The sequence below is a fragment of the Medicago truncatula genome, chromosome 8, assembly GCF_003473485.1.
Source record: "Medicago truncatula cultivar Jemalong A17 chromosome 8, MtrunA17r5.0-ANR, whole genome shotgun sequence".
NCBI lineage: Eukaryota > Viridiplantae > Streptophyta > Magnoliopsida > Fabales > Fabaceae > Medicago > Medicago truncatula.
Window position 1 is genome coordinate 6,892,371 of NC_053049.1, and position 15,161 is coordinate 6,907,531.

Below are 15,161 nucleotides of genomic sequence, written 5' to 3' on the forward strand. Positions count from 1 at the left end.
TCATGAATTAATAACATCTATTTTATAGTTACATTAAAAAAAAAACATTTGTTGGAGAAAGGAAAAAAAAAAAGAGAGAAAACAGTGGTTAAGATGTTGTAAATTTTGATGGTGGGGGAAGAGAGGAACGCCAAAAATGGTGTTGTGAGAGGGAAATGTGTAAATTTATTTAAAATGATAAGCTATTTTAAATAGCTTCTCATAAAAATCATTTTGGAGAGATATTTTTCGTTTTCTCTCGTACGAAAATACTTAATAATCTCCTTTTTTTTTTAACTTTCTTTTCTTTCCTCTATCTTGCTTTTTATCAACTAAACAATGCGCATATAAAAATTAACTCGTTTTTGTGACTTAAAAACTTATACCCTTAGACTTTGTTTGAGAGTTTGGAGGGGAGGGAAATTGAAGGCTTTGAGGTGTGGAAAATATGAGGGAAACCGGATAAATCTTTCAAAAAATTTAAAATAGTAGTTTTTTTAAAGAATGATAAATTAATGCATATGATTACTATATTTTTAATTTTAAAAATAAGTTAACAACATAAATTAAATTTGAAGAATTCATATTAACCCTCCAAAACCCTCCTCCAATACAATTTTTTAGTATTACAAAAAAGAAAGTTAACCTTCAAAGCCATCACCTTCCATTTTCCTCTATTTCTTCCAATTGCTCATTCTTTTTTTCCCAAATCTTCCTCTCCCTTCCTCTTCAAACTCGCAAACAAAACCTAAATAATTTTAAGGCTTAAATATGGAAATGGTCCCCGCAAATATTTGGCGTTTTGGTTTTAGTCCCTATAAAAATATTTTTTTGATTTTAGTCCCTGCAAATATAGAATATTTGGTTTTGGTCCTTGGTATTTTGTTTTAATCCTTGTAAAATCATTTCATATTGAAATTAGTCCCTATAATATTCATTTTAGTCCTCATTTTGAAGGACTAAAATCAAATATTCTATATATTACAAGGACCAAATCCAATATGAATCAATTTTACAAGGACTAAAATAAAATATCAAGAACCAAAATCAAATTTTTCATATTTGCAGGGACTAAAACCAAAAAAATATTTTTACAGGAACTAAAACCAAAATGTCAGATATTTGCAGGGACTATTTTCATATTTAAGCCTAATTTTAAAGATAATCCGAGAACTTGACAACAAAATGTGCAAATGTGCAAGAAGAGCCTTCATTTTCATGCCCTACATTTGTGGAAAAATTCTACCGATTTTCACGGTTTGACACATTATATTGAATCGATTTTGTTGACATTTTGATCCAAAAGTCTCTTGTGCACGAATGAAATGTTATCTATCACAATGATTGTTACGTTCCCCACGCAACAGTGACAAGTTGACAACACAAACCTTAAATATTAGAGTTTCTTTTGCACTCTAAAAATTAATTAACAATGCTTTCACACTTTCTCAGCTTGTGAAACACAAATGATGCACTTAGTTGTTCTGTCTTTGTTAATAAACTTCCTCTCTGTCAAGTACAACTAGGTGTGGTCAATGTAATCTCAAGTTGAAGGAACTTTAAGAAACATTTATACTATTGTCAAATCATTTTTTAGGTCTAAAGTATTGAGTCATATTATATCATGCCAGCGTTGCCATTTTTATTTTTTTTAAAACCACTTCAGTTAAAACAAAGTGATTAATTGAATAAAAAAAATCAAATGGTTAATGAGAACAAATTGTTTGTGAGAATTTGAATTATGTCCGAAACAATTTTTTATCGGACTTTACTTATCTAACTCTAAATTACTGGAATTCATTTATTTTGACAATGAAAGAGTTAAATAGTTAAGATATTTGACTTTAATAGCATCTTGGGCATATCCTTTTGCTTTTGGATAGGTTATGAACTAATCATCGATTTGACACTTAATTAGTTAACTACACTTAAACTTAATCTCTCCAAGTATTGTCAACTGAGGAATATAAAATTGGATTGTCATTTTCTCAAGTAGTATATATAATCGATTAATAACACTTAAAAAATAAGTTATTTGACCGCAAGAAAGGAAGAGTATTTTTTTGGTCTTTACCAAGACATATTAGTTTTTGAAGCTTAATTTTAAGTGTTGTAACAATCAACAAGCAATCTCAGCAATGTGGCCCTTTTCAAACTTGAAATTGTCATTCCTTTTTTATACTATTTACAAAGATTCAACCTTTTGTATAGTTGCTATAAGAAAAACCCTTCTATACAAATCTACATATGTTGCCATCAAGGAATGAGTAAACACGTGAGGAAAAGGGAAAAATGGGTTTGTGATAGTATTCCCTCGTCGCATATGATATTTCAATACAAAATTTATATCTTAAACTTTTTAACATATGTAAATTTGCACATGATATAATTATTTTTTATTTTTTTTAAGTTTTGTGTTGATCCGAGAGATCAATTCCAATATTCTTTTAGAGAATTTTTTAGAGGGGAGTTCAATTAAAATCAAATCAAAATACCGTGAGGACTAGTTCAACATAGAAATTGTTGACACATGAGGAATTCATTCATAAAACATAGAGTGGATTATTTATTTTTTTGGTGAATAAGGATATTTTATTTTCACTACAAAATAAGGTATTGCCCCGTAATGGTGATAATAAAATAAAATGGATGTGGTAAGAAAATCAAATCAAATATTGTAATGAGTTTCGAGTACACTTTATACTCTCATTAATTTGTTTTTCTTATAAAAAAAAAGTGACATGATGAGAATTTAATATCGAGATATTCAAATTCACCAACTAAACTTTCAAAACAAACTAAAATTTTGAACCATCCCCAATTCACCAACTATAACATTCACAACCAACGTTCAAATAATAATGCAATTGAAATTTACCATTTCAAGTAATGCATGAATCCCCCCTTAATCCTTTATAAGTAACGCACCCCACTGTAATTAATTAGGATCTGTCATAACATTCAAATATTAAGAGTTTTAAGAAAAGAAATAATGTGACTGTCAAAGAAGGAAAAAAAATAATGTAGTTTAAAACGAAATCACTACATAGTATACATAGATGAATAATTATTCAAAAAATCATATGCACAATCTCTCTAGTCAAATATAAGTAAAAAAGTAGATCATCAAAATTAGAAAAATGATAAAGAATTTTGAGGACTTAGGTCATCTTTGTTATAAAAAAAGAAAAAAGAAAAAGATTTCGAGGCAAATTTTGTTAGAAAATTAGTTAACAATAGATGTGATATCTTGGTTTTTGAAGATGAGGCAAATCAATCACTATTCTAAATGAACCTAAGTTCGAATTCGATCTAAAACAATCATATATCAGATTTTACCTATCCCTCGATCAAATTCTCAATTATGGAGGTTCTCTTCCTTATGAATCGAAGAGTTAGCACAAAAAGAAAAATCAAGCAACCTTTTAAAAATCAGACCAAAGTTGAATTACATAACAACACTTAAATAAGATAGTAAAAGATTTTTTTTTTAAAAATGATAGTAAAAGATCATTTCCAACTTAACCGAATGTCTGTGTTCGAATCTAATAGTGGGAATGCATTAGTGGTGCATCTTATAAAGGAGAGTTTTGTCATAAATTACCATCTTAATTGACTCAAGAAATTAGTTTACACACTTGTGCGCGTAGAATACATAGTTCACACAAAAAAATTAAATCAAAGTTGACTATTATAGAAAAATTATCAAAACCTACTAACGGATGATCAATCAAATTCAACTTGGTTCGATCCCAATTCAATCCAGTCAACAAAATGTCATCAATTCAATCAAAATCTAACCACGCGATATATTCTTTTAGATTTGATGTGTCTCTGTGTGTCAGATACATATCTTATCGACACGGAACATAGGATTACATTAAATTATATTTTCTCAACATATCAATATGCTATCCGGTATCTATGTCTGAGTCTATGTTTCGTAACAACTGATTGATTCTTGAACCGATCGATTCGGTCCGATTTTCAAAACATCTAAACGAAGTAGATCAAGACTCTGCTATGCTCACAGAAATTCTACCTTTTGTGTTGTGCCAAACATAGCACATAACTTCACGCCGCTACATTCCCATTTTCCACCTTTTCTTTTCAGAGAGAGAGAGAGAGAGAAAGAATAGGGTGGCGCATGCACAATCTCTCTCTCCTCTCTCTCACTATATATATACACAAGTGTACAACAATAACACTATCACAAGAAATCACACATAGAATAGACACATAGGGGACCAAGCCACCACGCCAATCCTCAGTACCTTTCACACGTTGTTGTGAAGAACCTATACATACATAGTTAGATACAGCTACCCACCTAAACAACCCAAATCTCAATGACCCTTCAGGAGTGACACTGAGAAGAAACCAAAGGGTACTCTTAATTTTCTTATTTACATTCTTGCATTCCTTGTGTTTGTTCTTATGTCTCACTCAGTTTATGTTTCAGTTTTAGTCTCCTCTGACTCATAGAGAGAGAGAGAAAGAGAAAGAGTTCAATTCACTCAACATGTAGTATATATATAAAAATTATCATTTTTTTATATGCATTTTGATCTCATAGATCCATTTTCTATATCTCTCTTGTGGGTGTGTTTATTTTGGTCATCATTCTTCATAGGATCACTGTTTTTGCCTTATAAGCAATACATTGATTCAATGAAGTTTTTGCATTTTTTTTTTAAAATATTTGTGTATTGAAGAGAATTGAGTTGACCCCAGATCTTATATTTGTTTGATTGCTATAAAGTTTCATTTTTTGGTATTAATAGCTTTGGTTCTGTTTTTGGCATTTAGAAGTGGAATTGGAAATTCAAGTGAGTTGTTGAATCAGAAATGTTGACTTGCATAGCTTGTTCAAAGCAACTCAATAATGGATCTCTTCATCAACAAGAAGAAGATGAAGCTGTGCAAACACCTAGCACCAAACAAGCCATCAAGGCTCTCACTGCTCAGGTAAATTGCCAGATTCCTCAGATTAGTCGGTCCTTGGGTTGGATAACGAGTTTTCAAAAGAAAAAAAATGTTAAATCCATATTATACACCTGTCTTTGTTTCTGACAAAGTCATGTAATAATGTTTATATTTGGGTGCTGATTAAGAAAATCAAAATTCCATTATTTTGCTAACATGAAATTTGTTAGTTAGTTAGTTATGGTTATGCAAACGTACATGTTCCTGTTCCTTTCATGTAGGTGTGAATTTTAGTGACCCTTTATGTAATTAAAAGACCCAATTTTTGTCTTTTTTTATTTATGTTTTTTGTTTTTTTCTCTAGAGGTGATTTTGGTGACAAATGTGTTTTTTTTCTTCCTCAGATCAAGGACATGGCAGTAAAGGCTTCTGGGGCATATAAGAATTGCAAGCCTTGTTCAGGATCTTCAAATGGTAACAAGAACAAAAAATATGCTGATTCTGACATGGGATCAGATTCAGCAAGGTTCAACTGGGCGTACCGAAGAACCGGGAGCGCAAGTTCAACACCAAGAATGTGGGGGAAGGAAATGGAAGCGAGACTCAAAGGGATTTCAAGTGGAGAAGGAACACCAACATCGGTGAGCGGACGTACCGAGTCAGTTGTGTTCATGGAAGAAGAGGATGAACCTAAGGAATGGGTTGCACAAGTTGAACCTGGTGTGCTTATTACTTTTGTTTCATTGCCTGAAGGTGGGAATGATTTGAAGAGGATACGGTTCAGGTACTTCCCTTCTCTTCTTTTTTTGTGTTTTGGAAATTGCACAATGTTTTTATTAGTTGGAGTTGTTGCAAATCACATGCTTTGTTATGTGGTAGAGAGTAGCTAGCTTTTTAACTACTGTGGCTTTGTCTTTTGTAGTTTTTAAACTTTCTTTTGTTCTTGTTTGATCTGGCACTTAATTACATGTTTGTTTGAGAGTGATTACATGCTATGTAGTACGGACATGTCGTGTTTAGTGTCCGACACTTGTCAGAGTTCAATACCAACACATGTAATTACATTCAAGGTTTAAATATGACTTTAGTCTATGCGTTTTTTGGTTTTAGTCTCTACAATTTTTTTCGTTTGGATTCAGACTCTGCAGATTCAAATGTTGTTGCTTTTAGTCCCTGACATCAACTTATTGGGTCACGTAGCATGATTTTGTTGGGCCACGTATAATGTCAGGGACTAAAAGCAACAATATTTGAATTTGCAGGGACTAAACCAAATTAAAAAAAAAAAAAACTTACTGGGACTAAAATAAAAAACAACTATAATTGCAGGGTGCAAAATCATATTTAAACCTACATTCAGTTACTTCCATTTTCCAAATTATTAAGTGTCTCTGTCGCGTTGGATTTATGTGTGTATGTTCCATAGATCACATGCTTTTCAAAGGCTGTACAGATTCTAGATTGGCATTTGGCAGGATCTATCTTGTTTGTAGTGTGCCTCTTTGGAGAACCACTGCTTTGTTTCGTTGTCAGTAACACATGCTTCACTTGTGGTAGTAGAGTGGGACAAAAGCAAAATGGATTTTTATCTCCTTGCTTGATCATTCAAATTCCCTCCCTCCTCTCATCTCACAAAAGAAAAAGGAAAAGGAAAAAAGAATAAAGATGGAAAAAGGAAAGAAAGAAAAAAGGAAAGGAAGCTATGCAAAGAAAAATTCTAGGCTTGTTTCTCTGCTAGAATAATATATTTTATGAAATGCAAGCAAGTTTGAATAGAAAAGGAAACTAAAAAACAAGAATTATACATTAAGGATCCATACATTGAAACATCAATAGTTTATGAATATAAAATTCTACTTTATTGATACTGAATAATTTCATTAGTAGCAAATAGAGTTCCCTTTTTTTTTATATATACTTTTTGCTGTCAATACATATTGAGCCTTATTCACTATGGGAAATATACTTGAGTATTATGGTGATTTCTTTGTTTTTACCCCATCGATGATCAAACTAACTGTTTTATAATTTCTGATCAGTCGCGAAATGTTTAATAAATGGCAAGCTCAGAGATGGTGGGCGGAGAACTATGACAAGGTTATGGAACTGTACAATGTTCAAAGGTTCAATCAAGAAGCAGTTCCTCTTCCAACCCCACCTAGATCTGAAGATGAGGTGAGAAGAATACACTTTTTGTAGTATCATGTTAAAGAATTCCATGATTGAACTTCTGTTTCAAAAACAAATCCATGCAGAATGCATGTTATCCGTGTTACTCGTCTTGAATTCCATCTAACTCATACATGATCTTGAGGTCTGAACTTGAGATATTTGAAATGGAAACCTGCCTCTTGAATGGGTGGGATGTGTTTAAGGATCAAATTCCTATTTAGGCATTGTTTAGATAAACAACTTAATTAAGTGCTTATAGCATAAACGCTTATCATATAAGCTGTTTTTATAACAAAAGATAAAGTAAAGACAAACTGTTTTCATATAATATAAGCTAATTTATAAAAAGTTATCCTAAAGAGCTTATGGAAATAAGCTGAAAACAACTTATCGACATGTCATAGGTTGTTTACATAAGCTCTCCCAAACAATCTCACAAATGTTTATGCCAGTAGATAAACTCAAATAAGTCAATCCTTAGTATTGGGCCTTACTAAGTAAGTGGATTGTTACCTTTTGTATTTTACGATAGCAATTTATGTAGAATACTTGGTGTTTAGGTACCTTTCTTTTCTTTTTTCAGAGTTCGAAGATTGAATCTGCGAGGGACAGCCCCGTCACACCTCCTCTAACCAAAGAGCGCCTGCCCCGTCATTTGCACCACCCAATGACAATGGGCTACTCCTCATCAGATTCACTGGATCACCACCATATGCAACCTCAACCTTGCTATGAAACAAGTGGTCTGCCATCAAAATCTAATCTTTCCAACATTGGTGTGCCAAAGACCGAAAGATCATCCATTGATGCTTCTGTAAGGACGAGTTCATCAGAAGAGGAAGATCACTCAGGTGAGCTCTCAATCAGCAATGCCAGTGACATGGAAACTGAATGGGTTGAACAGGACGAACCGGGAGTATACATCACTATCAGAGCACTACCAGGTGGAACCAGAGAACTTAGGCGTGTCCGTTTCAGGTTTGTCGAAATTGTTTGCATGGAAAATAAATTACTTTTTAAAGAAACATCAGTTTCATTCAAAATTTCATTTGTATATCCTTTTACGCAGCCGAGAGAAGTTTGGAGAAATGCATGCGAGATTGTGGTGGGAAGAGAACCGTGCGAGGATACAAGAGCAATATTTGTGACTATAGTAATGAGCCTTTACACACATAACTGCTTCAGAAGACTAACAAGAGAGGACAATGTGAAAGCTTTACATTACTGTGAATTTTAGATTCAGTTTCTTTCTTTCTTTTCAGTGGATAATATTCAAGTGACTACAACTTTCAAGTTTGGAGTTCAGTGTAGCTGTGGAGAAATGAAGATATTGGGAAATATTAAACTATGATAGTGCAATTTAAGTTATAGTTAAACTTGTTAGTGTCAATGTCTTGATGTAGTTGTCAAATATTTTCCATTTTGTATGAATTTTTAACTATTCCATGTGAGATAACATGTTTGGTTCTTGACAATGTTTACACTGAAAACTTAGTGCAGCAGATTGAAAACGATCTTCATTATATTTCAAATCTGGAGAAAATAATTAATGAATTTTTGTGATGAGTTAATGGCTATAAATACAACAGAATGGGGATATTTTTTTGTTAATCTGGAGTGGGGCTGTGAATATTTGACGAGTAACCGAATCGTTGTTGTTGGCCTCATTTTCAAGGTGTCACATACCTTTGGTTTTAAATGTTGCTCGTAAGAGGACAATAGTAAAGCAAGACAACAACATGGAATGAGATAATGATGAGAAACGGTGACACCAATGACCAAATCAAAAACCATATACTAGCTATGAAGGAGGAGTCGTGACAACAGAAGAGTTAGTATATGTTTGGAATGACAATGCTTTTTGCAAAACTGTGGCAGGAGGAAACCACGTCACTGTGAAAGCTTGGTTTCTTGGCTTCTCTTTTTCAACGAGATGCCTATTGGCACTTCTGCCGCCAAACCAAACATGACATTAGTCAACGAGACGAAATGTACTAGGAGTAAGTGTGGTAGAATCAAGAGGTATATTTTGAAAAAATAATTAATCCCTCTCAAACATAAAACTTTCATGTCTAACTAAAATAGCCATGAATTACACTAAGATTTAGAGTTTACCTTTTTAAGCGTGTTTTAGCCAAAATCACCTATGCACAAAAGAGTGACGTCACTACTTCTCCATGGTCATGGATGGTGCAATTACCAAAGATGCTCTTGAAGGAGAGAGCTTTGTGATTCTCTGGGTGCTAGTCTTATATATACTCCATCCTTCCATTATGATTTACTTTTTTTCATCCAATCCATTTCTACTCGCTCTGTTTTGTATCAAAAATGTCGCTTGGGGGGGTTTTGGATTATTGAATCTAAAATGAGTTTTTTTCCTGTTTTTGGATGGAAAATGAGTTTTTCACATGCTGAGATTATACAATACGAACTCAATAAGTAGTTTGAATTTTATAGTCTGAAGCACCCCATGTATAGGGTGTGTTCCTTGTTTTCTATATACCCCTCTCGTGTCTAGAATCCGAAGAAAACCAGTTCGGATTATATAATATGAATTGTAACAACACAAAAACCGACCTTATTTGTAACAGGGATAGGTAGTTCAAGAACCATAATAACCATCCTAACTCCTATTTATGTGCTTTAGATCATTGTTAGTTATTGATGCCGTGTCTAAGTTGAAAATCCGGTTTTCAGACTACTTGATTAGATTGCTCTGAAACATCCCAAAAAATTATAATAAAATAAAGAACCTTACTCTCGTAGAAGTTACACTGAACTCCACAACCTTTTTGCGGGAAAACCAATTTTTTTATTTTTTTTCAAGAAATTTTCGTTTTTGTTTGGACTTTGGCCTATTGGGGGGTAAATCAAAACAATTGTTTTTTACAGGGGGATAAATAAAAAAAAATTACAGAGGGATAATTGGAAATGACATATATTACAGGGGATAAAGACCTATTAACCCTTCAAAATATTATTATATGTACATCTTTAGAGAATATCTTTTTTTTTTAAAACTCGGTATTCGATCCAAGAATCGACTAATCCGAGGGACCAATCCCACCGCCAACTTGCGGGGGCCCTGTTTAAAGCCAGAGCAAGCTCTGTATGGACTTAGCCCACCGAAATTGGCACCAGAGGGAATCGAACCTGAGACCTTTAGAGAATATCTTAATCCACGACGAGACATACAAGTATCCTATTTATATATATATATATATATATATATATATATATATATATATATATATAACTCTTGTGTTCTATTTTGTTCTTAGGATTGATAGAGACATAATATGAATTAAAGCAGAATAATAATAAAATACGATATAGAAATGATAAACAATTATTCTACAATATATTTGATGTGCACACGATAATAAACATCATAACATTATCTTATCATACCATACTTTTGGTACACAGACATGATATGATATATATCATATATTTAAATGTGAATATTATCCTTATAAAATAATTATAATTTTAAAAATTATTTTGTAATATTATTTAAAATTAAATAAATAATTAAATCATTTTAAAAAATTCATTGACACTACAAAATCAATTATTCCATTTTTTTTAAAATTCATAAGTAAATGAATAATTTATTATATATGCTAGATAAGCCAAATAAAGGTAAGATATATATTACATTTTTTATAAGGCAAGATATATATTACATATAAATGAAAAAACTACTAATGCAATAATATTATATTGAATATATTATAAAAATAAATTAAAATTCATATTTTTTAATTTTTAATAATTTTCTTTTAAATTAATTATTAATAGCTTTTAATTCAATATCTATCTGTTTTTTATTTATATTTTATTAGATTTCAATTTTTTATTTTAAATTATATTTTATAGGGATGAATAAGTAAATTATTTTATATGTCCTCGTGAGCTTAGTTCAGCTGTTATGCAAAATGCATAATAATATGCAAGGTCTGTGGTTCGAACCCCGACCACCACAAAAAAAGAAAAAAAATTATAACCCTGTCACATTGGTTTCTAATGCAACTCAAATTGTGAATAAGATTTTTAACTGCAGAAACAATATATGATACATTTCAGAAAAAGTTATTTTACCATTTTTTTTTTTCAAACATCGGATAGAGATAGATTTATGAGTTGTTTTTTAATAAAATTTGTAAAAAAATATTTTAGTTAAGAAAATATTTAATTTAATTTAATTAATTGATAAAAATAGTCAACTTTTTTTAATTTATAAGTTAATATTCAATTTAATTTGTAAATAAAAATATGTATATGCTAATGAAAATTGAAAAAAATATCTTAGTAGCTATGTATAAGTTAGTTTTTTGACCAAAATTTACAAGTGCTTATGTATTTGTCAAAACAATGTATCTATATATAATGTAAATATTTAATTTCTTTGACCAAAATTTAAGTTATTATGTATCCATGGAATTATGGCTCCAAAAAAAAGTGAATCTTTAATTTTTGAATTAATCCCTCTTTTGAAATAAAAAAATAATAATTGTCAGTTGTGAATTAATTTTTGAGATTCCTTATCTTTTTTGTGGTGGCCAGAGTATGAACCTCACACTTTGTATATATTATACATTTATTACCATTACCAACTGAGATAAGCTCACAAGGACTGAGATTCCATATCTCAAGCATTCAAAACGCCACCCAATTTCTTTTCTCAAAAAAAAAAAAAACTCCATTCAATTTCTTCTTTCTTCAACAAAAAAAACTCCATCCAATTCTCTATTAAAAAAAAAACTTGATCCAATTATCCACTTTTAACTTTTGTAACTGCACCACCATTAATTATAACCACGCCTTCGATTGGATTCATATTACTTTTAAATCCAACTAATGATTCCCATTTTAATTATACATGATTTTGTGACAATGTTTTTTGGTACAAAATTTTCACCCTTCAACAATAATCAATGCGTTGGTTTGTGGATTCCAACTTTCAACTCTTTTTTTCGACGAAAAGGTACTAATTCATTTCATTAAAAATCAAAGGATCAATATAATCAGGTATGTCAAAATAAAGATGAGAATTGGCATTATATACAGCCACCTTTGCAAGTTCATGAGCAACCATATTAGTCTCTCTCTTAGAAAACTCGACATAAGAGTTGTTACAAATATTAGATAAATTTACTCTACACCTCTAAGATGGAACCAAGCTCTGTGTCATCTCGAACATGTGAGTTGAATGAGTCTACTACTCCTTTTGAATCTAAACAGAAGATAACTTTCTTGAACTCCAATTCTCTTACCCATTCCATAGCGGCTAGTAATCCTGATGCTTCTCCTATGTCAACTGACATAATCGGTTGCAGCCATATAGTTTTAGCTCCTATAAACATACCAAATTCATCTCTTAAACATATTCCAATACCCACTTTATTGTAGTTCTGAGAGAATGAAGTGTCAACATTACACTTTACGAAGCTATTGGGTGGTCGTTGCCATTTCACCCTATCAGGATGAGTTTGTTGTCGTGACGACGGCAGCTCCTCAATTTGACGTGCATTCCGCCATTCTGTCAACATGTAACTCCCTCTATGAATAATTTCTGCCATCCCCTCATTTTGATGGTCCCAAATTGATACATTTCTCCTCTTCCACAAGCTCCAAATATTCATAGCAAAAATATATTTATCTTTCTTTGACATTAAGTTCATAAGTAGAAAATCATACCTCCAATATTACCATGTTGTGGCTGGGCCTGGTCTATGTAATTAATCAGATCCAACTTCACCCAACATTCTCTACTTTTGTTACACTGCATCAGAATATGTGTTGTTGTTTCCGGGACAGATTGTTCCAATTTGAATACCCTTCTCGCTAAGCCTCACGTGAGTTGGCAAGCAATTTCGAGCTACTCACCAAACAAAGTTTCTAACCTTTGGTGGTACAGCTAGTTTCCAAATCGAAATCCAATCCCCCTCGACCTCCAGCCCTACATTTTCTACTAGTTCTGTTAGACAAAACCTATATGTTGAGCGAGCGGTGTAAGTTCCACGCTTATCTGGCCTCCATACTCGCTCATCATGTGCAATAGAATTAAATAACGGAGTGTTCATAGCCTCACACATCGACTGTGGACTTAAATAATGTTGCAGCACATCCAAATTCCATGACTTTTGACCCGGCTGAAGCAATTCGTTCACATTAAGTTGCAGCAACTGATTGTACTGCGCAGTAGGCTGTGCTAAACTGCCATTCATGAGCCACCTATCTTGAAAAACCCGAATTTTATCTCTGTTACCAATCTTCCACCTTGTTCCTTGCTTGACCATGGGTATAGCCTCATGAATACTCTTCCACACATAACTTGAATTGTTTCCTTTCTTTGCCTCAAAAATATCATTCCTTCGGTAATGTCGTGCTTTAAAAAGTCTTGCTACTAATAACTCTGGTTGAGACATTAACCGACATACTTGTTTGCCTAGAAGTGCCATATTGAACATATATAAATTCTTAAAACCCATACCACCATTTCTTTTATGGACATATAATTTATCCCATGAAAGCCACCTGATTCTCTTATTTCTATTTTCACCATTTCCCCACCAAAAAGAATTCATCATTTTCTCGATTTCATCACCAAGAGATGAGGGAATTAGAAAAATACTCATGAAATAGGTAGGAATAGATTGGAGTACAGATTTAATCATCACCTCTTTTCCCGCCGTAGATAAAGAGCGTCATCCCCATGACTTGATCTTCCTCCATATTCGATCCTTAATGAATTTAAACAAGTCTTTCTTGCTCCTCCCTGTCATGGAAGGAAGGTCGAGATATTTACCGGTTCCAATTGCAATGTTGACTTGTAAGATATTCGATATGTTCACTTTGGCTTCTGCACCTACATTCTTGCTAAAAAATATTTATGATTTTTGGAAATTTATTTGTTGGCCTGAAGTGTCTTCATATATGGAGAATATGTTCTTTAATGCATTTACTTCTCTCTCTGTGGCCCTGCAAAATAAAAAGCAATCATCGACAAACAAAAGGTTTGTGAATGTAAGAGCCCCCGGACACACTCGAACTCCATAAAGGTCTCCCCTCCCTTCCGCTTTGTCAATCAGTGAAGTCAAACCTCGTGCACACAAAATGAAAAGGTAAGGGGACAATGGGTCTCCCTGCCTGAGCCCTCTACCTGGTAAAATAGGTCCCTCAGATACTTGATTCACTAACACCTTATACTTCACAGAATCCACACACATCATGATCCAACCAACCTATTTCGCATCAAAGCAGAGTCTTAACATAACTCTGCGCAAATACTCCCAATTAATTTTATCATATGTCTTACTCGTGTCAACTTTTAAAGCCACATCCCCCACATTCCCTTTGGTTTTACTCTTCAAGTAGTGAATAATTTCTATAGCAATCATAACATTATCCAAAATAGATCGTCCAAGAATGAATGCAGACTGAACATGGGAAAACATTTATGCAGGCAATACTTAAGTCTATTAGCTAAGACTTTAGAAATTACCTTATACAACACATTGCATAAAGAAATGGGGCGCCGATCCTTCCTAGATTCCGGACTATCAATTTTGGGAATTAAAGCAATATTAGTCTCGTTTAGTGTTGGCGGAAAGGAGCCATCTTCCAACCATCTACACCCTGCTTGAAAGAAAGCATCTCCATAATTCACCCATAAATGTTTAAAGAAACCAGGGTTAAACCCATCAGGTCCTGGAGCTTTGTCTGCGTCCATCTGCTTGAGAGCCATTGAAAATTCCTCTCTAGTAAAGGGTTGGATCAACTCTTCATTATCTTCCAAAGTGATACAAGGTTCCATACAACTTATAACAGGTTCATACTTGCCTTGTCTACTTTGAGACAGATCTTGAAAGTATTCACGTGCCACATTCTGAACATGTGCCGGATCATTCACCACATCCCCTATTTCATTTTCGATCTTCTCAATTTTATTACACTTCTTCCAACAAGTTGTTGATGCATGAAAAAAACGGGAATTAATATCACCTTCTCTAAGCCAAAATGTTTTGGCTCTGTCTCCAAAAAATCTCTTCCTGCATCACCAACTTGTTCATTTGGTC

General features: G+C 32.9%; 2 protein-coding genes across 3 annotated transcripts; one reads left to right on the forward strand and one right to left on the reverse strand.

Moving 5' to 3' along the window:
* Positions 1-4,043: 4,043 nt before the first annotated feature.
* LOC25500535 (protein Brevis radix-like 2) lies at positions 4,044-8,579 on the forward strand. Of its 2 annotated transcripts, none has more exons than XM_024773387.2 (6): positions 4,044-4,366; positions 4,792-4,947; positions 5,310-5,689; positions 6,945-7,080; positions 7,661-8,055; positions 8,147-8,579. In XM_024773387.2, exons 2-6 carry the CDS (start codon positions 4,828-4,830, stop codon positions 8,223-8,225), a joined length of 1,110 nt encoding a protein of 369 aa, XP_024629155.1. In that variant the 5' UTR covers positions 4,044-4,366; positions 4,792-4,827; the 3' UTR covers positions 8,226-8,579. The 2 variants fall into 2 exon arrangements, with proteins under 2 accessions (XP_024629155.1, XP_013444429.1); XM_013588975.3 differs by having other exon boundaries at positions 4,045-4,366; positions 4,789-4,947.
* Positions 8,580-12,239: 3,660 nt separating this feature from the next.
* On the reverse strand, positions 12,240-12,662 carry LOC112417297 (uncharacterized). Its single transcript, XM_024772836.1, has one exon. The coding sequence runs from the start codon at positions 12,660-12,662 to the stop codon at positions 12,240-12,242; it is 423 nt and encodes a 140-aa protein (XP_024628604.1).
* Between the last annotated feature and the right edge of the window lie 2,499 nt (positions 12,663-15,161).